General features: G+C 34.5%; 4 protein-coding genes and 1 pseudogene across 4 annotated transcripts; 3 read left to right on the forward strand and 2 right to left on the reverse strand.

Moving 5' to 3' along the window:
• The first annotated feature begins 149 nt into the window (after positions 1 to 149).
• On the forward strand, positions 150 to 592 carry LOC142541351 (putative WRKY transcription factor 53). Its single transcript, XM_075647895.1, has 2 exons — positions 150 to 400; positions 511 to 592. Exons 1-2 carry the CDS (start codon positions 150 to 152, stop codon positions 590 to 592), a joined length of 333 nt encoding a protein of 110 aa, XP_075504010.1.
• A 769-nt stretch (positions 593 to 1,361) lies between these two features.
• On the forward strand, positions 1,362 to 4,700 carry LOC142542604 (G-type lectin S-receptor-like serine/threonine-protein kinase At1g11300). Its single transcript, XM_075649326.1, has 7 exons — positions 1,362 to 2,757; positions 2,964 to 3,071; positions 3,157 to 3,362; positions 3,442 to 3,652; positions 3,743 to 3,980; positions 4,068 to 4,218; positions 4,313 to 4,700. The coding sequence occupies exons 1-7, from the start codon at positions 1,467 to 1,469 to the stop codon at positions 4,616 to 4,618; spliced, it is 2,511 nt and encodes an 836-aa protein (XP_075505441.1). The 5' UTR covers positions 1,362 to 1,466; the 3' UTR covers positions 4,619 to 4,700.
• A 687-nt stretch (positions 4,701 to 5,387) lies between these two features.
• LOC142542606 (uncharacterized) lies at positions 5,388 to 7,723 on the reverse strand (annotated as a pseudogene).
• An 8,267-nt stretch (positions 7,724 to 15,990) lies between these two features.
• LOC142542607 (DAG protein, chloroplastic-like) lies at positions 15,991 to 17,681 on the forward strand. The gene is made up of 5 exons (XM_075649332.1): positions 15,991 to 16,412; positions 16,717 to 16,814; positions 16,907 to 16,972; positions 17,050 to 17,233; positions 17,438 to 17,681. The coding sequence occupies exons 1-4, from the start codon at positions 16,078 to 16,080 to the stop codon at positions 17,217 to 17,219; spliced, it is 669 nt and encodes a 222-aa protein (XP_075505447.1). The 5' UTR covers positions 15,991 to 16,077; the 3' UTR covers positions 17,220 to 17,233; positions 17,438 to 17,681.
• A 2,176-nt stretch (positions 17,682 to 19,857) lies between these two features.
• LOC142542608 (uncharacterized) lies at positions 19,858 to 24,528 on the reverse strand. The gene is made up of 6 exons (XM_075649333.1): positions 24,143 to 24,528; positions 22,663 to 23,725; positions 22,399 to 22,583; positions 21,134 to 21,170; positions 20,808 to 20,869; positions 19,858 to 20,698 (listed from the first exon to the last, which is right to left on the reverse strand). Exons 1-6 carry the CDS (start codon positions 24,229 to 24,231, stop codon positions 20,257 to 20,259), a joined length of 1,878 nt encoding a protein of 625 aa, XP_075505448.1. The 5' UTR covers positions 24,232 to 24,528; the 3' UTR covers positions 19,858 to 20,256.
• Between the last annotated feature and the right edge of the window lie 195 nt (positions 24,529 to 24,723).

Here is a 24,723-nt window from a genome sequence, read left to right on the forward strand (position 1 = left end):
TCAAGTTTCTGAATCAAATCCAATATTAAAGAAGTCTGTACTTATATGAATCTAGTATTGCTCTGAAGCCAGATAATCTTTGAAATGGAGTGTGTTGTGACCTGGCAATACAATGCACTTATCAACGAACTAACACAGCCACACAGGGGATGGAGCAAACTAAGCAGCTTCGGATTCATTTGTGGCCGACATCCCCATCGGAAGCTCAGGACTTGATACTGCAGAAGATACTGTCTTCATATGATAAGGATTTATTGATCCTCGAGTGGGGTGGATCAAATGGAGCAGCAGCATTGAGTACTCCAGAGACTTCGGTATCTGTACATGGAAGACTAAGAAGTGAAGATTTGAACAAGAATATAAATGATAATCAGGATAATATGAATGCTTCAAAGAAACGGTAAGTTTTCACAATGATGGATGACATTTTCTGTGATTGATTAGGGAATCTTTTGCAAGGTGTTTTTTGTGCTCACTCTGTTTCTTGGCTTTTCATGATTGGTGTAACAGAAAGATGCAGCACACATGGATAGAACAAGTGAAAGTTGATTCTGAAAATGGACTCGGAGGGCCTGCTGATTATGGATTTTAATTTGGTCTTATTGTTTTCTACATTTTAAATGAAATTTGTATGTTTTAATACATTTTTTAAAATATAATTTTATATATTTTAATTATGCATTAAATGAGAAAAAGGAACCAAAAAAATAAAATCAATCACAAAAAAAGAGAGAGAAATAAAAATATATTAATCACAAATAAGAAAAAAAAGCGATAAAAGAAAAATCTTTTATAATTTTTTTTAAAACAATTAAAAGAGTTTTATAAAAAGTCATTCAAACACCTTCTAAATTTTCTAGATTATTTTAAACTATAAGATTGTTTAATTTCATATCGACTTAACTTACAAACCGTCACCTCAAATCAAGTAGCATCGTGGGGAAGATTATTTAATTTCAGGGATTTGTTGTCCATTCAATAAATATATACTTTACTATTAATAATAATGAGATCTTTATATTAACTATTTTGTATGATACTAAAATATTTAATTTTATAATTATTTTTTTTAGTCGGCTAAAAACATTATCAAATCACTTCACATTTTACTCAGAAAAAATATAAACGAATTTTTTTTTTAATCGAACAACTCTTTTAAATTTAAAAATAATTTCGTGTTAATTATTTAATATTATTTGATCGGATTAAAAATAATAATAATACATACAACACATAGACATCTTTTACTAATATTTAATAATTATCCAGCATTAATGTGTAATATATTATGTGTGTATTTGTGTGTGTGTGTCGTGTTTGAACCGCCAGATTAATATTTCTTAACAAAATGATAGTCAAATATGGTGGCTTCATCAGCCAAATTAGACTCTTTGTGAGAAGATTTTGGGAAAATTGACAATTTAACATACCAATTTCCAAGCAGCAAAAATATTTTGATTTGATTCATGGGTTCCCACAAAGAAACAAGCACAACTTATACGCCTAGAGTTTTTGCTCTTTTATGTTCATGTTTCTTACTAGGATTTACTGCTGCAGAAGACACGTTAAGGTTCAATGAATCCCTTCGAGACTGGGAGACTTTGCTCTCCAGCGGGGGGAAATTCAAACTTGGTTTTTTCAGCCCATCAAATAGTGATTACAGATATGTTGGAATAATGTACAATATCCCAGTGATGACTGTGATATGGGTAGCCAACAGAGAGAATCCTCTGAATAATCCGAATGGGTCGGTACAGATTTCGGGAGATGGAAATCTTGTGATCTTAGACGAAGAAAAGGAGATAGTTTGGTCATCTAATGCTTCAAGTCCTGTCGCAAATTCGAGTGCCCAGCTCTTGGACACAGGGAATCTGGTTTTACAAGATAGTTTGAACCTTGGAGTCAAGTGGCAGAGTTTTGAACATGCTTCAGATTCTTGGCTACCAAAAATGAAATTCTCGACTGATTCAAGTATGAACGAGAAGATTGTGCTGACATCATGGAGAAGTCCTTCTGATCCAGCACTTGGAAGATTTACCTCTACCGTGGAACCTCTAGAGACTCCACAGTTATTTGTCTGGAATGGACCGTATCCTCTTTGGCGCAGTGGTCCATGGAATGGTCGTATCTTTAACGGAATACATAGGGCAGATGCCTATTATCAGAATGAAATTGATGTTGTCAATCATAATCCTGAAAGTGCTTATCTTACCTTCTCCTATACAAATGTGTCTATTTTACTGTATTTTGCTTTGAACGCATCAGGGGTTTTACAACAAAAGGCGTGGGCCAATGGTTACCGAGATTGGGCGGTTATATGGTCGTCTATAGATACCCAATGTGATCTCTATGGAAAGTGCGGGCCTTTTGGAATCTGTGATGTTCGGCGCACTCCAATGTGCTCTTGTTTGCGGGGGTTTGAGCCAAAAAGCCACGAGGAATGGAATGCAGCTAATTGGACTAGTGGCTGCACAAGAAAAACTCCCCTTCAGTGCGAGAAGAACAGTTCCATCGGTGACATGGGAAAGGAAGATGGGTTTCTGATGCTGAAGACTCTGAAATTACCCGGAAATTTTAAGTCGTTTTCGGCTTCGGAAGAGGACTGTAGAAACCAGTGCTCGAATGATTGCTCATGCATAGCTTATGCGTTTGTTTCTGGTATTGGCTGTTTGCGGTGGACTGGAAGCTTAATTGATATGCAGAATCTCCCCAGTGGTGATACAGATCTATACATCCGCTTGGCAAATTCAGAGCTAGGTATAGCATTTTGCAATTTTCCCAGAATTTCTTCTCTGTCCCTGTTTGCTAATCAAGAATATGATATATCTGCTTGAAAATATGGTCATTATTAGTCTTGAAACCCAAATTTTTGTTCTTTTATGAAATCTAGAGCTCATAGAATTTGTCCTTGAACCCAAAGACAAACCAAAGACTTTATCTTTGTTTCTTGCCAAAATTGGCAGGCCACAAGAAAGATATGAAGCCAATTATTGCTGCTATAGCGGTTATGGGATTCATTACTGTTCTTGTGTGCACGTACTTTCTGTGCAAGAGATTGTTTAAGTATACAGGTAATGATTCCATTTTCCAAAAATTGAAACTCTAAATGGTAATATGTTGTGCTTGTTCTTGTCGTTCTAAAAATTTTCTCAGCAGGAAGTAAGCGGAATCATGGGCTGTTAATATCGAGCAATGTGGAAGCAAATGAAGGATATTCAGATGGAAGCATGCTCAGATGTGATGTGCTTGGAATAAGAATGGAAAATTTGACATTATTCAAATTTAAGGTGCTCTCAACAGCAACGGACCACTTTCACTCAATCAATAAGCTTGGACAGGGCGGATTTGGTCCAGTTTACAAAGTATCAGCTACCTATACTTAAGTCTTCTGATTTCTCAGCTTTATGACCTCTCTCAAATTGTTTTGATAGCCATGTGCAGGGGAAGTTACCAAGTGGGCAAGAAGTTGCCATCAAAAGACTTGTGAGATCCTCAAATCGAGGGTTGGAGGAGTTCGTGACTGAGGTTGAGGTGATATCTAAGCTCCAGCACCGAAATCTTGTTAGAATTCTTGGTTGCTGTGTGGAATGTGAAGAAAAAATGCTGGTATATGAATACATGCCCAATGGAAGCTTGGATGGTTATATCTTTGGTTAGTAAATCAAGGTCAATTTAAAGTTTCTGTAAAGATCTATTTCATCACAAATGATTCTTCATAAAACTGAGGGATAAGCCTTTTCAGATTTGCATAAGCAAGCACTTCTTGATTGGGAACGTCGTGTTATCATTATTGAGGGGATTTGTCGAGGGATTATTTACCTTCACAGAGACTCGAGGTTAAGAATCATTCATAGAGATCTGAAGGCTGGTAATATCTTGTTGGATGAAGAACTGAACCCGAAAATTTCAGATTTTGGTACTGCAAGGACTTTTGGAGGCAAAGACCTTCAAGCAAACACGACAAGAGTTGTCGGAACATAGTGAGAAAATTTAAATTTGTTTCACAAGTAGACTTTTTGCCACAAAATTCTTACTCTATTGCCTTAAATGGGATCCGTGGTTTGCAGTGGCTACATGGCCCCTGAATATGTATCACAAGGAAGATTCTCAGAAAAAACAGATGTATACAGTTTTGGGGTCCTGTTATTAGAGATTGTGAGTGGAAAGGAAAACAGTAGTTTTCATCTGGAAGACCAAGAACTTAACCTAGTAGCACTTGTAAGTTATGAGGGGAAAAAAAAAGATGCGATTATCGTCGAATAAGTGGTTCATTCTTCTTTGTTTCAAGATCTAACCCTGTGGATGTTTTCAGGCATGGAAGCAATGGCGTGAAGGAGATATATCATGTTTAATAGACCCAGCAGTATTTAATCCAGCACTGCAAATGCAGATAATGAGATATGTACAAGTAGGTATGTTATGTGTCCAAGAAAAAGCTAAAGATCGGCCCAGTATTTCAACTGTTCTGTCGATGCTAAGTAATGAGATTGCAGTGCTCCCTCGCCCCAAGCAACCAGCATTTACAGATCATAGGCCTCAAGAAACAGAATCATCTGATATTCCGATAAAGAAATCTTTAAAGAAACTCACTCTCACTTTGACAACTCCGTCTTTATAAATCAGAAGGCATCCAAATGAAATGTACATACAGTTTTAACATGACAATGAGACACTCATGTATTATGTTAGATCCATGTCTATATCCATTTTTTAGCTAATTTTAAATTATAAACTAATAAAAAAATAAGAGAAAAATGTTTTTTCACATTTATTTAATCTATCTAATTTTATCTACATGCAAATGGGAAATAGAAAACCAACCGATGCATGGTAATTAATTACATTAATAACAAAATTAATTATTATATTATTGTTGAAAAACACGCTCATTCATTTTAAATTAGACAGATTCTCAACTTTTCAAATGAAGTCTAAATGAGACAAGGTTTGACATGACATGAATTAATTTAACATTGCCAATTATATTGAAAAAGATTAATAATAGCATACGAAAAAATTAAATTCAAAAATGAATTCATTAATATAAATCTATTAGAACTAATTATGTAGAAACGTTTCAGTATATTAAATGGCATAAAAACAAGAAACCAACCAATGCGTCTTCAATGCAATAAAATATTGGTACACACAAAAATAATTACATTTAAAAAGTTATGGTTCTTTACTTTTTTGTTACACAAAATTCGGAAAAAAATAACACAAAGAAAATAAATATAACACAGTTTGATATGAGATAAATTTACATAAAACTAGGTGCCAAAGAAGAGTCTTGAATCACCAGCTTCATATATAGGCATATACTGTGGCTTGAGTTCAGATCAATCCTAGAAAACCAAATTTACGACCGAGTAAATCAGATATGTATATTAAAAATGCCACCCTTTAGCACGTCAATATCTCTGTGCATTCTCCTTCATACGAGCGCTCTTTAACTCGAGAGAAAGCTTGTAAATCATTACTGTTTTATTCGAATCCATCAATTTGTTGCTCAGTTTACTGCAAATAATCTTGTCTGGAAAAAACTCTTTATAAAGAGATTCCTCCATGACAAGGACCGTTGTTTCGAGCCGCCCAGTGTTGCACTGCCCGTTTATAATGTACTCATAAACCTTTGTATCAGAAAAATAACCGTTTTCTTGCATTTCATCCCATATATTCAGTAGCATCCCACATTTTCCAAATACACACAAGCTCATAAGCAATAGCTTGTACGCAGTGAACGATATTCTGCATCCTGCCTTTTTATAGATCATCAATGCAGCATATGGTGGTCCATATCTACACAAAGGTTCAAGAATCTCGGTTAAGGTTCCCGTGGAAGGACTTATCCCCTATCTAACATTTCAGCAAACATCTCCATGGCATCCGCAACTCTTTCGATTTTAAGGAAATGCTGAATAATTCTAACATTGGTGTCCATGTTCGGTTCACAGCTATTAGTCAGCATTTGCTCTCGATATTTCAAAACTTTATCAATATTTCCACGAGCAAGAAAATTGAATATCATTGCATTGTATACTGCAGTACTTGGCTTATCCCCTTTCTCCTCCAAGAAATCGAAAAGCTTAACAGCATCATCAACTCAACCAGCTCTCCCCAAACTCTCCATAAGATAAATATATGTAACACAATCTGGTTGCACTCCATCATCCACCATAGCTTTTAAACACTTTTCGACTTCATTAACCCGACCCAAACTCAACCATCCACCAATGATTATATAATATATAGTGCTACAACATTGCACCTTCTCCATCATTTTAGTGAACAAAGACCATGTAATACCCATATGGGACCGTTCACACAAACAACGAAGGGGTAGCATTCAATGTTTCCTCGTCACATTTTAATCCATAGTTCTCCAATTCTTTGAAAAACTCAATAGCTTTGGAAACATGGTGAGCTCGAATATTACTATCCATAACTATATTAAGAGTTTCAGAATCAGGAATCAGCTTTTTAATGATCATTTCATTTAACATTTCCAACATATGCACGAATAATTTCCTCCTCCCTAAAGCTTTGAGAATAACATTGTAAGTCAAAACATTGTCTGGTAGATTTGGTTGCTTGACTGCCCAATGGAAGAACACAACCATCACTCACCGCGTAAATTCCCTTTATTCACTACTTTAGCAAATACTTCACAATTCAGTTCCACCCCGATGTCACTCAAAGCACGGCGAATGGCAGTTTTGCTCCTAAGTTTCTGGAGAACTCCTCGCAATTTATCTTCTGGTGATAAAAATTCATCTATAATCACAGATTCCAGAGGATTGTGAGGTGGTGAATTAGCAGCATGTCTGTGACTCGAGATGGGCAAAAGATCGGAGAGCTGGCTGAGTACAGAGGATTAATCAATTTTAGAAATATTCTTACAGCATACTAGGAGATAACGGATATTGTGGAAGTTCGAGTGTCGAAAACGCGGTTGCCAAAATTGAAGACGTGAAAACCTATTACTGACTTGTAACTATACTTGGTGGTCTATGTGCAAAATCTTCCGACTGTCTGTAACATATTCTGTTCATTCCAAGATACAAATTATAAAGCAGTGTGATGTTCTGCGGTATAGATGGTAGGTTTCATGAATGTTGCATCTTATACAACTATCTATCAGAAATTTTATAGTGGGCAGTCTTCCTCGTGAAAAGAATACAAACAATCTACCTTGGGATAGATGGTTGGTTGAATCAGAAAGATCCGGTCACAATTTGCTCACTGTTTATTATTTAAAAAAAAACACTAAACCTATAAAATTTTACCGTGATACTAGCGGATCATGAACCAACAACTCCAAAAATTAACCCAGTATTAATCTGCGGGCATTTTATCAAACACGTCATAGGCACAGCATATCTCTTCGATACATTGAATAAGACGCATAAATCTTCTTTCTGAGAGCCCATTAACTAGATTATTTCAAAAAAATAGGATTCATTCGGATAAGTACAATGACAAAGAACAAAGAAAAAAATCACAAAATTTCACGTAAAAATAGACATGGGGAAAATGAGAAGAACCTGCACATGTGCTAATCCCATTCATAGACAAGCCAATTGAAGATAGATGCCAAGGATACGAATCTCCCCCGAAAATTTTCTTCCTATATCCCCATTTCATTCTCTAATGCGCAAAAAAAATCCAATCTTTCTTGAAGGAATTCACATGGAATTCAGTAATAATGGCTTATTTTCTTTTATTTGCAGTGAGTTTTATTAATTTTTTTATGAATATATAATAGTAACGGGTTTTTTTTAAAAATAATGTAAAAAAAAATTTTTTTTTTCCAAATTAATGTAAAAAAAAAATGTTTGCAGAAATACGGCAAACCGTGCTTACAAAGCACTGACGCTGCTTATGTGGAGCAGCGTCAGTGCTTCGTAAGCACGGATTGAGTTCCACGTTGGCTTTTTAGCGACGGTTTTCAAAATCCGTCGCTATTAGCGACGGTTTTATAGCCGTCGTTATATAAACACCGTCGGTGTAAGGCTTGAGATTCATTAGTCTTCATTGATATAATATTCGAAGATATGAGAATGCATGACAGGTAATGAGAGGCATTAAATGAGATTATGAAAGGTTGCATGAAGTCTAGACCGCACCCGCGCTATGAACAAGACCGCACCCGCGGTTGATGGACAGAAAGTTGGCTATTTTTACAGTAGGGTCACCGCACCCTCGGTCCAAGAAAGAGTGCACCCGCGGTTGATGGGCAGAGAGTTGGCCATTTTTACAGTTGCAACACCGCACCCGCGGTGCCGAAGTGACCGCACCTGCGGTCGATTTTTCTGAATTTTTGGATGGCCTGCCGAAGCTTGAGCGCAGCCGCGGTATATGAGCTACCGCACCCGCGGTCATACGTGTTTGCTGAAGAATTAAACACTTGCCCTTAACCATGCAATATAATGAGTTGTCCTTGTTCCTTTCCTTCTTCAGCAGATAGAACCGAGAGATTCAGGGGAGAAAGCTTCAACTTTTCTTGTGCTCTTAAGCTTGTGATTTTGAAAGATTCACACATCCAAACTTTAATCCGATTTCGGTTTTGAGCTCCTCTCTTCAAGGGCTATCAAAGGATGTAAGTTTGGTTATGTTTCAGCATGTTTTGAAGTTTACGTGTTGAGGAAATTCTGTTATGCTTATAATCATATGTTTTTGAGATCATGGACATCGTAGAAACGTAAACGGATCGAGAAAATGAGGGCATATGCAATTGTTATGAATTTCCAGCATATATATGTATGAGCTTATGCAGATTTTGAGATATGATACATAGATTGTACTGATTATGAGTTGAGGATTAGGATTTGTTGAGATATGTTGAGATTTGAATGGACCGGTATCGAGAAACTATGCCGTTATACCGTCGAATTGTATCAAGATTTGATATTGAACCGTACTAGTATTAGTTTGAGTTGTGATTTGATATTGTGCATCTCAACATTGTCATTTCAGATTTGGATTGACAGGTTCGATATCCCTACTGCGAGACTTCGATTTATTTCGACGACAAGAAGGTATAATTCATGTGACTTTGGGGAGATATAACTCAAATGAGATTCAATTTGAGTTTCCCAACAAAAATCACATACTAGAATAGTTGTTTATCTTTTGATATGATTATGATTTGTTTATAGATTTATATTCAAATCTTTTGATATGATTATGCATTTATAGATTTATATTCATGCATTTAAGATAGGAGAGTCATTGGCAGATTTGTCAAACTTCTAGATGTTCGGTGTATCGACACATAGGAGCAGACTTTCTCCGATTGTAGACATTCGATACAGACATGACCGAAGTCTAGGAATAAGATGTATCGTCACCCCGATTGGGAGGGTAGGTGGCAGACAAGTGACGTCTTATTCACACCGAGATCCCTAGAGCTAGAGTCGAGTCGAGTCAAGACATGATTTGATTTGAATTGCATGCCTATATTGATTTGGTTTCATAGACTATGGAACCTATTACTTTTGACTTTACTCATGACAGTATGCTTCATGATTTATATTTTGTATATGCATGTATATCATGTTTTATACTGGGATTTGTTCTCACCGGAGTTTCCGGGTGTTGTTATGTCTCTATGTGTGCATAACAACAGGTGGGACAGGATCAGGGTCACGACAGAGATGAGAGATCGAGATAGCGTGGTGACTTCGGGCGCAGCAGATTACTAGTGGTTTCTTTTACTAGATATGTACTATATTTTGATTATGGTTAGGATTGAACACTAGTTTGTATATAAGTGTTGAAACAAGACATGTCTATAATTATGGTTGTTGAAATAAAGTAGAGACATTTTGCTTTATTTATACATTTGATTTAATGTTAAAAGAAAAATTTTGACCCACATGTTCTAACAAAGATCCAATTATCCCAAAAAGAATGGAGTTAGAGCCCGGGTCCCCACAGTCGGCAATAGCGACGGTTTAAAAAACCGTCGCCGATTAACATTTGCGACGGTTTTATAAAACCGTCGCTATATAACAAAACCGTTTAATCGCACTTTACTGTACAGACATGATATTTTTTAAAATATTTTACTATTAACAGCGCACATAAACATGCACGTCGTTAATAATACTATTAACGGCGTGTCTTTATTGTGCGCTGCGAAAATTGCATTGTTATTAACAGCACACATAAATACATGCTGCAGATATTACTATCCGCATCGTGCTTTTAATGCACACCACACGAAAATTGCATATGTTATTAACAGCACACATAAATAGCGACAGTTTAACAACCGTCGAGAATAGCAACGGTTTTAAAAACCTTCGCCGATTCAAAATTTGCGACGATTTTGTTAAAATCGTCGCTATATAAGGTTTTTAAAAATATTTTACAATTAACAACGCACATAAACATGCACGTCATTAATAATACATCGTCGCTATATAAGGTTTTTAAAAATATTTTACAATTAACAGTGCACATAATTTAAATTAATATATTTAATATATTTATTAAATCGGTTAATAGCACGCTACGGATAGTAATATCTGCAGCATGTATTTATGTGTGCTGTTAATAACATATGCAATTTTCGTAGCGCACAATAAAGACACGCCGTTAATAGTATTATCAACGACGTGCATGTTTATGTGCGCTGTTAATACTAAAATATTTTTAAAAACATCATGTCTGGACATTAACGGCGTACATAAATCGCACGCCGTCAATATTATTATTTACGGCAAATATAGAGACGGTTTTAACAAAACCGTCGCAAATGTTAATCGGCGACGATTTTTTAAACCGTCGCTATTGCCGACGGTGTATATAGCGACGGATTTTGAAAACCGTCGCTAAAATGCCGACGTGGAACTCAGTCCGTGCTTACAAAGCACGGACGCTAAAGTATCCCTTGTGTGATAATTTTAATCTAATAATAAAAACACCGCAAATGACTTAATTGCCCTCGATTTATAAAAATCTTAAACTCTATTGTTCTCTCATTTCAGGTAGAAATTAAAATCAAATAAATATTTTTATTATTTTTATATATTATATAATATGATAATTATATAAATGAAATCGAGATAATTATATAAACGATTTGTATAAATCTCAATAAAATTATTAGTATCACTCAATTAACCTTAAAAATTGATATTTGACTTGACTCGCAAAATCAATGGTTCAATTATCATATTATATAATATATAAAATTATGTAAAACTAAATAAATCATACAAGCATTGTCGACGCATGAACATATAAGAAATATGAACTCAAGCAACAACTTTGAAATTATAAAATTTATTATGATGAGGTTAATTTTGTCATTTCAATCTAACATATAAATTTAATCACTCTTATTAAAATCATACCAAACATTAAATATAATATCCTACATCTTATTTATCATTAGTTTATCCTTATATTATATATCACATGTTTATCATATCATGTGTACCAAACTATGCCTTAGCATAAAAAGTAACATTTTTTATAGATGACCTAACTAATATATTCGTCTCACAAAATACGACTTATAAGACTGTCTCACACAAATTTTTTTTATTCAACACCATCTATGATTCTTGGAAACCCACCGCATCGCTCTGCTTCTAGTTACCAACATCATATGTAACTGTATTAAATCTATATCTATATAAATATACGAATTGAACTGTGATTTTACTCTATTGTCCTCGTTAATTAGTTGTCATCATTAGTTGTCATCATTAAATTTGTATCATTCTCTTCCTCATCTTTAATTGCTTCCTCATCTTTAATTGGTTATTCTTGTATTTATTTAATTGACTCTTTCACTCATTTTCATGCATGTACACTTTCTATTTCACTCACTTTTATATATACATATTTGACCACCTCATTTTTATCATCAAATTGTTGCACAACAGTAAATAATTGTTAAACATCTCAACTTCTTTTTCACAAAAAAAAAAAAAAAAAAACATTTCCAGTGACATATGTTATAGTACCTATAGTTATTTGTATTTTGAAATTTACAAACACAATCATACTCACGTATTTTACCATCAAATTAATCTTTCTATGAGAATTGCTTGATGGGCTTGTTTGAATATTCTGGTTCAATTCTTTGGTGGAATATTGATATGATAGATTCATGTTTCATTTTATGTTTTCTACATGTTTGATCGATTATGGTCACTTAGAAGTTGGAAGCAGTATGCATTTTGACTCTTATACCACAATTCGTTGATTTTTTTCAGCGACAATTTATTAAAAAAACTTTTTGTTAGTTGATGAAAATGAAAATTTAAAATTAGAATAGTAGTTTGATTTCTGAAGTTGAAAACTTACATACACATATGATATTAAAGTTGTGTGTTTTAAAAGTAGATATCTTCTGTTCGTATGATTTTTATCATTCGAACAATCTACTCTAGAAACGATGTCATCTTCATTAATTGAAATTTTACGCCGATGATTTATTATTGTATCTTTTTATGTAAAACTGCATAACACAAATTATCACAAATTTTATTTTATTCTTTTAATCTTTCTTTAAAAATTCCCGAATTATACACTCCACAATAATTACATAAAAAATGAAAAAAAACAATAATTAGTTTATTTAATCAATTTGATTAAAGTACTACTTCAACCAGTTTTTCATAAAAAAACATTCAATTATAATTTGATAATTAACATTTCTACAAGAAAATATCAATTAAATCAGATCGATCAAATTATTTTTCCCTCAACAAATTTGATGTTCAAACTAATTTATAATATTTTTATTTAACATAGAGTACGATCATTTAAAATTATCTTATATTACCATTTTTTGTCTCATAAACGTTGAACCACTGTTAAAAAATTAATAATTGATTCTTCATTTAATTATCTTACATATAAATTAATTTATATATGAAACACAAAAAGCGATAAAAAAATTTTAAATTTTGAGTTAGCAAAAAAATTCTATGTGAAAAATATTTTAGGTGCAACATATTTATTTTTTGTTTTCATTATGAAAACCAGATACGACATAGTTCAAAATGTATCAGCAGGTCACTGATTTTGATATAGGGGTGTTAACTTTTAATGTGACTCGAAAAAACCATAAATCCAAACTGAAAAAATTGAAAAGAAATTGAACCAAAATGAGATGCAAATCACCAAAATGAGATGCAAATCATTTTTTTATTCGCATATAAATATTAAAAATAAAGTTTATATTGTTCAAGTAGGGATATATTTGTCAAAACTAAACCAACAAAATAATAAAATTTAATTAGATAATAAATAATTTCATTTTATTTTTGTAATATTATATATTTCATATGAAAATAATTAGCCTTTATATTTCTTTTTCGTTTTTGATAATTATTAGTTTTTATATTTCTAAGTTTTACTATAACTAAAATATATATATATATACCGCAAAACGATGTAAAAACATAATTCCACCATCAGAGTAATAAAAAATATTATTTCTCAGCATATGCTCATTTCTTTAACTTTGAAAAAAATTAAAACAGACATATATAAGTTTACTTATGCCTCAAGTTTAATATTCATACTCACGTATTTTACCATCAAATTAATCTTTCTTACTTTTTTTTTTTTTTGCAAAAAACAGGGTACAATGATTAATGGATTGATTTTCTCAAATTTCAATGAAAATATATTTTCGCAAGTTATTGGAAACAAATAAGTGGTATACAATATACAACCCTCTTATCACATGCATAGACTCCATATATTCAAATGTCAACCCCAAATTTGAGCTGAATTTACAAAAAAAAAATACCATAGTTTCAGAGCTATCTCGGGTGCTAAAGATGCCACACCTAACATTTAAATTCAAGGGATTTGACGAACTCGTCAATATCATGAATGCAAAAGAAGTTCTGCGTAAATAAATAATTTTTCCAACTGAAAATAGAAGTCATATTTATATTTATAACACCAATGAAATGTGTACAGATGTGATCGGTATACCAAATAAAGTCATGCCATTAAGCAATTTCGTCAGACTAGATAAAACAGAAGGTCAAATGAGACAAGTTATGCTTCTCAACATGAGATAAATTTAAATAAAAAAGTTCCACATATAAAGATGCATATCTTAAAATTTGTAACATATAAAATATTTTGTTTAGAATGGAAACTATTTCTGTCACTACGTGGGATGACTTGGCAATACACGAAGGGCAATTGATGAAGGGCATTGAGTCTGAACATCCTATTGTTGAATTTTCCAATCTGACTATGCAAATCTTTCTCAGTATGTTATAAAACAAACCTTCTTTCTTCATTTTCTAAATGTATTTTTTATAGCAAAAATGACTAATATGTGGTGTAAATTGAAAAAATGAAACAGATGCACAACATTTACAAACTACGCCTACAACTGCAATGATTCTTAACCCACTATGTGATATCGCCAAAGAAATACAAACATGATACGTATTTCTGAATTTCTAACTCTTCGTATTTGTGAGTTATACATTTCATTGTATAAATTGTATGAACTTACTTATTTATTCACAAAAATTATTCTAGCATGACAACTTTCTTTTTAAATATATAAAATGATGTTAGAAACTAGATAAAAACAGTGGACATTTTGTTATTTATAATATATGAATGCTTAAAGACTATTATTTATAATAAATTTGTAGGTTGGATGCAGACCAAAAACAAGATAAATTAAAAGAACTTTGGGTTACGAAGACACTCACAGACGCCAAACAAGTGACATTAGATGATGTAACAAAAAAACGAGCTATGTTGACGGAGGTACTGCATTTACTGTTTATGAATCTTAATAGTTTTAATTACTAAAATGATACAAAACAAAAACCAGATAATTTGCCCATGCTAAATATTAAAAGTTTTAACAACTAACATTCAAACTAAACCAAGATTCGAAATGCTTCTTATTTTTACATAGAACAACTACTATTTGATACGGAGCAAGATAAAGGAAATCGAAAACAAAGCTACTCCATGGTATGAAGCATGTGATCATTGTTTCCAAGATGCTACAAAAACAAACAACAAAGCAAGTTGTGCCAATTGCATCAACTATCCAATTAAGATCATTCCAAAGTAATAAAAAATAACAATACCCAACCCAAGTTTTAGATCACGGTAAAAAAAAGAGATGATCACTTCTTTACTTTTTTATGTTGCAGGTATAGAATAACAATCACAATTGAAGATGTGAATGAGACGGTAAGAATAACATTATTTGGAAAAGTTGCATCATCTTTTGTTTGATGTTCTATTGAAGATTTCATTCAAATTCATGACCAGGTATAAGAAAAACAAACAAATGATTTTATATCTACATAAATAGAATATTTAGATTTTCAATCTAACAATAAAAATTTTCAATGCAAAATTTACCAAATAACCCATATAAAGATTTGCTAATTAAGTCAACCAAGCTCCACACATTCTTATTCAAGTTGGATAATTCAGTAGAAATACGTGATGACCGATGGGGTGTTAAAGATTGTGGCAAAAGCTATTGAGATACATGACAATTATCCAACAACAAATGTCAATATCAAGAAATGGAGATCTCGGAAGATTATCAAGCAAACTAAACAAAGCAATGTACCGCCAAAGGTAGAAAAGTCAAATGAAATTAAGCATCAACAAAAAATAAAGATACATGAAGATGAAGATGAAATAGAGATTCGAGATGACGAACCAATTGCCGCCTACAAAAAAAGAGCTAAGAAGATAAAAATCGATGGGTACAAAAAGATTTCAGGGGTTTTTAAATCAAAGACAAGAAAATGTGATGATTTTATTTGTTACCAAATAACTATTTATTAATCTATTAATAGTTATTCTTATTGCAAAAATAATTTCAACATATTTAAATAAGATTATCATATACAAATTATCTTTATTTCTCTACGTGCACGCACGTGCATTTCTCTGGTTAAAAACAAAATTGATACAAAAATAATAATACAGTTGAAACAACTGTAAATAGTATCTCGGATTTATATGTGACAAAACCGATCCTTCGGGGAAAAAAATCTTCTAGCAAAGCTTAGCTTATCATCTTCCTCGGACGGATAGGCTATGGCGACTCTAAGCCTAGGTGTACTCCCTAAAACCCCAGATCAGTTCCCCAAAACCCTAACCTCTCTTTGTCCACTTCCTTGTACATCTGTATCATTCCTCTCGTCTACTCGGATAACGTCAAGAACCGCTTATTTTCCCGCTTTAAGAGCACTTGCTGATGGCGAATACTCTTCCAGGCGAGGCAGCAGTAATGCGGAAAGGGAGACGATTATGTTACCTGGCTGCGACTATAATCATTGGCTCATTGTCTTGGACTTTCCCAAAGACCCTGCTCCCACCAGAGAGCAAATGATTGAAACTTACCTCAATACTCTTGCTACGGTTCTTGGGAGGTATCATCGTCTTGTTTGCTTTCAATTTTCAACTTCATGGTGCTTTTGTTGACAATTGTGAAGGATAAATGTCTGTAATTTGTTTTACCTGTAACTCTGCTCGACAAAGTCATTTGGTGAAAGAAAGTTTTTACTTATTTCTTGATAACCAATTTGTTTTCCAGGCGGTCCTTTTTCTTTCCCTCGTAGATAGATAATATGACAATCTCTTATGAAGTCTTGCTGAATATGACATTTTTAAATTACAAAAGGCTTCATATTAGCAATGTCTCAATTGTCTCACTTTGATTTCGAATTTCGATAGCATGGAAGAAGCCAAGAAAAACATGTATGCATTTAGTACCACTACATACACTGGATTTCAATGCACTGTATCTGAAGAAACATCCGAGAAATTTAAGGGTATGTCTTTTGCTACTGAAAGTCTGACTTTTTCCTTCTTTCCCATTCATAGCAATCTCTGTTTCAGATTTTCAGAGTTTTCTTGTTTGTAGGTTTGCCTGGTGTTTTATGGGTCCTGCCAGATTCTTATATAGATGTTAAAAACAAGGATTATGGAGGTTTGCTGTTTATGAGCGTTATTGTGTTTGACGTCTAAATTGGAAACGATTGTATTTAATTTTTTTCTTGATTGTAGGTGATAAGTACATCAATGGAGAGATAATTCCATGTCAGTATCCAACTTATCAACCAAAGCAAGCTAGAAGTTCCAAATACAAGAGCAAGGCATATGTCAGGCAGAGAGATGGCCCCCCTTCTGACCAAAGAAGAACAAGACAGGGAGCGACTCCTGAATCCGCCTCTTGATTTGTGATCACTAGGTTGAAGTTTCTTTACAGAAATCGGCTATATCAATTACTAATTTAATATATCTGGTTCACGATGAAAGTAAAATAACAAGGCATTCATTGCTTCGTATGTTAAACAGCAGCGTGAAATTCCTTCTGATTTATATCCGTGTTCATGCTAGTAATACTTTGTTGTTTACAGTGATTTTGCTTCCTTACTGTTGTGCTGGCTTGCAGGTGGCATATCAGTTTTGTTGATTTTCTGTTTATGAAATGCTAGCATGTCGAATAATGCTTTCAAGTCTCTGATGCCGGGATGTCAATTCAAGATTAATGATCCTCCCCTGTATCCGGGTTGATTCACGGCTTTTAGTAGCAGTTATTTGTTACCATGAGTAGTTTCATAGTGTCTTGTGGATTCAACGAGATAAAGTACGTGTAATCTGGAATCGGTATCATATTGCTCTCATTTCTCATTCTAGTCTTGCTGTCTTATTTTCTTATTACCATCATCTAAACATCACCCTTTTTTTTTGGGACCCTATCAAAATCAAGCAAGTGAACAGGTTAATGATAAAAGTTGTGGCCCTTAATGATTGCACGGGGGACTTGACTTTTATTAGAAGTTACTTAAGGATTGAGTATTTTGTCACCACAATACAAAAACAATAATTGAAAGATAAAAAGGATAGATTTATAGTTGAGGGGCTGGGGAAAGAATGGGTATGCTCACCTGTATTGCCCCCTACAAATTGCAAAAAATCAGATCTTGAAGCCACGTGATACCCTCTCTGTTGAATACAAAATGACCTTAGAAAAACAATGCCGAAGGTCAATTGTCGCCCTCACTGTTTTGGAATTAATAAACTGAAGGAAGAGAGTCACATGAACTTTGTCCTCAAACTGATCCCTGTTCTCTCCACCTAGCATAGAGTGTCTACATCTTGGTAAAACTCTCTATGGTGGACGTACCAAACGTTTTTCTGGAGTCTACTTCTCTAAAATGTAGTACAAGTGGATAAGAACCAAGAAGCGTCTACAATTAAAACATCATCTACCAACTGTGATCCTACCATTTCAGTTTTGAGTAGTTCATCTCCCCCACTATGATTCTCCTCCAAATTTTGATGTTCAGAGATCTACTTAAAAGTCTTATTTTGATTCTTAATGTCCTTCTATAACTACTCCATACCAGTCTTCTGAATACAACATGGTTCCAATTCCATTTCAGGCCTCATTTTCGCCCTCTTCTTGTTTTGACTTCAACGAGCCCAACGTTGGTGAATATAATTTTTTCATCACTCCATTTGTATCTACTCACATGGCTACGCCTAGCCCAAAATGATCCAGTACTCGCCTGTTGAAAATCATTCTTCTGATAATGAATATTACAGCGGGTATCTGAATCCATCAGAAATAAGTTGCTCTGTTTACCAGTGCAGTGAGCCTAAGCTGCTGCAGTATGATCCATCATTTTCTTCTGAGAAAGTCCGCAGTCGCTTATTCTGTTTTTATACGAGAAATCAACGTACCCGAATTCGAAGCACACACTGACACATACATAAGGACCCCAGCGTTGCATGAACTTATGCAGTCATTTGCTTTTAATATAGTTAATTCATTTCTTTTATAGTTTAATTTATAAAAATATGATAAAAAGTTTGAGAATGTGCGGGAGGCGGTGAATATAATAAAATTTATACATTTTATCAAATTGAGATAATAATATTTGTATATATTCATTTAAAGGACCAAAATAATAAGATATATATACTTTGTGGAAGCATATAAAATATGTTTCCACGAAGAACCAAGAAGACAGTGGTTCTCATTTGGTTTTACAAAGCATATATACATCAATGAAAGTTGATGTCATCAATGAGAACCAAGAAGACAATGGTTCTCATTCTGGAAAATAATTGGGAATTCATCAATAAATGAAATATATATGAATCCATACAGTATACGTTAACAGATTATTGTCTGTAAAAGTATATATTATTTGAATATATAATATATATATTTTTTCGATTTCTTGTTTCTTGACCTATTTTGATGATTGATAAACATTCCAAATGTTGGTAGAAAAATCTCGTTTTTGGGATCGCAAAGACCTAAAGCCTAAAGGATTGATGAAGGCAGAATCAATGGATATATATAACTTGTTATTAGTTATAATTTTTATAAATCAACCTAAGCTTATCCAAAAAAAGACTAATGATAATCTAAAAAAAGACTTAGTTCCACTGGTTTTTTCGAAAAGTCCTTCTGTGTTTGAACTAAATGAGCATTAACTAAACATTGCCGATCTTTTATACCTGACGCATATAAATTTACATAAAATAAAAATAATAAAAACTAAATCGATACGCATTTAGAAGTCAAAATAGTTAAATTCGAATAGGTGAAATAAAATGAAATCGATCTACAATGAAGCTGTGTCGTTTATCTGGTAAATGTTAGTTTTTTGTTTTACCCTTGGTGTGTATGAAGCTCAACAAGCATTTTGAATTCGGCAAGTTGAAATTGACATATGCACGTACAGTTTTCTACCATCAGGAAAGGATGGAGATGAGAGGGCCATATTGAATTCATGCAAATGCAATAAGTGTTGGAACATTTAGCACGAATAATAATTTTTCACAAAAGAGAAACAATAGGATTTAGCCAGAACTGTGGCCAACCGCATAAGAAATAAGAGCTTAAAACTAACCCCAAAGTCGAGCTGGACATGACGATTTCAAATTGGCTGAATCAGCAACCGTGATGGTACAATTGCCACCAATACATTCAGTTCATTAGAACCAAGCCTGCAATAATAATAATATAATCTTACAATCATTTTCAAACTAAAAATGATAATTTTTTACATCAATTCCTCTTTGGGTGGGCTTGTCCTTGTTGCCTGATTTGAGGTGGGGGGAACCCAGATTTCAGCAACCAAATTTATATCAATACTATATGCATTGGATGCAGCTTGCGCTATAAATGCTCAGCTGCATGAACGATTTCTCGTTTTCGTAAAGGTCTCCGGATCTCACTGTAACCACTGTAACTTAGTAGCCATTTATCTGGGGTCTTGGGGTTGGACCTGTTAATCGAGAAAATGGAATCTGACCAGGACTCTGAAGACCTTTGGACCCAGAAAATCGATCACCAAGGGCTTGATCAGAGACTGATCTTGAAAAGGTCTGGGCAAGCTCAACTGCAGAAGCTGCTTTACCATAGCGAAGAGGGGGAGAGGCCGGCCTTGGTTGTTCCACAGGTTTCCGCCAAGTTTCTGGTGATGGAGGTCTATCCTGCAGCTGCAGATTTCGGTGCTTCTCAATATCTTTGTTATTCTTTCGAATTTCGTTTCGCTTGTTCCTCGTCTGTGAATCAATTCTCTCACCACTACTTGGATGATCTCGCCTATCAGTGCGCTTCACATTTTCTGCTTTTTCGCCATAATGAGTGACATAAAAGGATGTATTAGCCATGGGAGCTACTTGCTTGACCCTTCATTATTTCCAAGGAAAAAATGGTTCAATGGTCTTGTTATAATCATGCGTAAAGCTGTTTCACATACTTGATTGAGAATAGAATGAAAAAAGAAATCAGTCCATACCTTGAGGGAGATTGCACGTGACTGCTTATAGCTTCATCATCAATCCCACGCTCCATCAAAATCTGAAACCGTATCAGTGTATATAAGGATGAGAACAATGCGCCCAAAGAAAAGATCAAATCCACAAATGCAACTTAAGAAATAAAAACATCAGTCTGTTAAGCGGCATCAGGACAAAGACTAACTGCATCAGAAGACAAGGCATTCGGAACATTTTAAAGGTAGAGGTAAGATACAGAATGGGAAAAAAGAGATTTATGTGACTTGAGCCAGAACATTCTCTGTCACGCACAGTTGCAGGTCAACATAGGAAAGAGAAATATTACCACTTCTCGTGGCCGAGCGCCTCCAAAGACAGTGCCTCTACAAGCAATGACAAAGGTAAGCAGGTTAGGAACAGAAATACATCTCTCTTATGAATTTCCGAAGTGTAACAAGAAAGCAATGGCAAACAGCTCTTCTTTTTTGGCTTTCTTCCCTTTTAAACCAAAACTCATTGTTAAAAAGGAAAGCTTGAACCATGCAACAAACAAACCTCTCATCAGACAATAAGCAATAAACAAAGTTGCATCATATGATGAATGATTTCTTGTAAAAGTTCGCTTGAAATTTTACCTTTTTTGAGTTTTTCTACCCAACTGCTCACCCCTTATTTAAAATCCCACATTAACAAATTAATCCTCTAGGGCCAAAAATGGGAGGTCATTACTAATCATGTGCACCAGATGGTTCTGAGTGTTACTATGGTTCAATATTAATATTAAAAAAAAATTGGAAAAAAAGTACCAGCTGATGTAGTTCCACAAACAGATTAGCCCATTACAGGTGGCAACAACAAAACTAAACCCATTATGGCAAAAAACGGAATCACATGTGAAGTCAAGAAGCATAAGGGTATAAGTAGGTGCATTATGCCGTCCGTGCTAAGAGCCAGTAGGTTCCAGTTCCACTTTCTGTCAGCTCATATTATTGTCCTTCATGTACTCGAATATTTAACAATTTGCATTTCAACAAGAGATTTCTTATAATCAAGCAGATACCTAGATAAAAGGTCTTCTCATAGTTACTAAAATCCACAAGGCCTACTCATAGGTCCCCATAGCTCAACAAGGCCCACCCAGATGCCTCAACACAGTCCATTTAGCCAAGGCCCAATCCTTCAATGAAACATGCACCTTAACCATCTAGCCTCAGTCTTAGTGGGATTTAAATGCTCAAGCCGTTTTTTAAGCGCCTCTTAAACTTAGGGATAGTAACTCAAATACAAGGCAAAACAATAACTACCTGTTTACAATAATATACCAATGATTAGTTGCTCCATTGCCATACAACATTACAAAGTTTATGTTTGGTTATATGTGATTAAATGATTTTCAAACATAAAAAATTCTACCACATCATCCCTCAGAGGCTCCTCAGTCCTCACTAATAAGGCACATGCTATGCTTTGCGATAAGGATCAACCATACACACGCGCTTTCATCGCACCATGCTTCTAGTAGGTGAGGTGTTTATAAACTAATGCTGTTGGTACAAGACAAGAAACTTACAAAGAAAACCCTAATAAAATAATGTTTTTAACTTGACGTACCTTTTTATTTCATTTTTCCCATCTACTGGTTCGAGATATAGTGATCGTGGCTTCAAATTCAGTTTGGAGCGCTCTACAGTTTGATCCAAAACCATAGGTTCAGTATTCTCACGTTGTACAGAATATTTAGTGTCATTAACTCCGTGATCATCCCCCACTTGAACATAACTTGGCTGCTGAAGCCCCTGCACTCAAAAAAGATTATTGCAGTGCTATATTGACATACATCTGATACAATTCATACACGCGGCCTCAAACCATTACCTGCTTATAATCAACCTGTGGTTCCAAATACTCTATCGGTTTGGACCTCGGAAGCAATTTGAGTTTTGGTCGCTCTGACGATTCTGAAGGCAAGAATGAATGAAACTCTGAACCGCCTGATTTTCCACTAGCTTGAAGTGAACGAATTCCACTAGAATAAAGTGACGGATTCCTCTCATGTGACTCCATTTGAGTGGTAGGTTTGAACCCCTCATAAGGAGGTATCTCTTTAACACCGCTATGAATCACATCATCAACAGTCAGACTCTTTTCAGCATGCATTGCCAGAGTAATATCGTGATAGTCGGAAGAATTTGCCACGTTTATCTGATCGTAGTTATTTTTCCCGTACATACCATTGGCTTTGTAAAGCAAATCTGCCCTGGTTTCTGGATTTCCAAGGACTTGGACATCTTTCTGATGAAGAATATGTTCTTTTGAGTTCCACCTACCGGATGAAACCTTCTCAAGAGCACTGGCATGAGCCAACTTTGTTTCTGCATCAGGAGCAGACCATGCAACAAATATAGGCTCTTTACCAGCAATAGTCTCCTTTCTTAACCCCCAGGCATTAGGATTGGATCCACCCACTGTCTTCCTAGCATTATCAGCCACATTAGAATAATTAGACCTAGCACTCACACTAGCTGTAAAATTTTGCACGCCCAATCCCCCATTAAGCACTTCAATCCGCCTCCCAGCATAAGAGCTAACCATTAAATCACTTGAAAATTGTGAAACTTGAACTGAAGAAGTCATACTACCAGTTCTAATACCAGATAAATTATCCATCTTAGGCTCTACCAAACCACTTTCTTGAGCATGAATGTTCACGTCACTGATTGTTCGACGAGGACCTGACGTCCCATCCAGAGGCTTGCGTTCATCCTCGTCAAAATTGCGACCAATCTGTGCACTATGACTTAAAAATCGGTTCTTGTCATCAAGGTTTCTTGCAGAGCCTGCAGATGCCGGTCGCAACCTATGATCAGCTGACCTTCCCACAGAATTCCCCCATGGCGCCTGGCGATCAAGTCCACCACGATCTGCAGGCCGAACCATACTGTCGAGAAAATAAATAAATCACATCCAAGAAATTACTTTCACCTTCAGAACTACTTAACATACATAACGCATAATTTACATAAATATTAGCTCAAATTAGCGAGAACCCAGTATGTGAGAAATCTCAGGTGAATAGATAGATATAGATCCAAGATCTTTATCAAACAAAAAAATAAGTAAATAAAGCCTCGTTCACAAAATAATCCCAGAATCTCGATGCAGGAATTTATAATATTGATTAAGAATCCCATTAAATTGATCAGCAAACCTACCACAAAGGATCAATCTTGAATAAAAGTAGCCATAAGCAGCGATCAGAAACAAATGGGCATTATCAGATCATCGTGTCAGAACCCAAACGCAAGGTCCAAACACATCTTAGCATTGAAAATAAATATAAAAAATCAAGACTCACACGCCAGGTGCAGAGGGGAGAGGTAGATCGGAAGGTATGGAGCCACCATGGAAATCTTTCAGAGTCATCGTTGCCTTCTTCTTCGACATTCTAATTATTACTTTCTCCCTTCCAATCAATCAATCAATTTAAATATATAAAAAATCCCTTGCCAATTAATTAAATAAAATGTTACCAGATTCGAAAATGAACAATATCAAGAAGAGTAAATCTCAATTTCTCGATAACCAATCAGGAAAAATTAACTTCCACTGGTATAAACCCAAAATTAAAAAATTGAGTTCCAGTGAAAGAAAGATTGAGAAGAGGCGATTAGAGGGACAAAAGTGCGAGCGATGGGAAAGAATATACCGAGAAGGGATGGATAGAATAGGAGAACTCTGTCCGAAAACAAATTTTTAATAACAAATTAATTTGACGCCCTAGTTAATTTTTTCTTTTTTTTTCCTTTTTTTTTTGTTAGTGAAAACGATTGTTTTAGATAATTTTATGTTTTTAAATTACAATTTAATTTTTTTTATTACAACATGAATTATTTAACAATTGACGAAAGTACTAACAGGAGCGGTAAAATTATCAAA

Source organism: Primulina tabacum, chromosome 4 (genome assembly GCF_025594145.1).
Source record: "Primulina tabacum isolate GXHZ01 chromosome 4, ASM2559414v2, whole genome shotgun sequence".
NCBI lineage: Eukaryota > Viridiplantae > Streptophyta > Magnoliopsida > Lamiales > Gesneriaceae > Primulina > Primulina tabacum.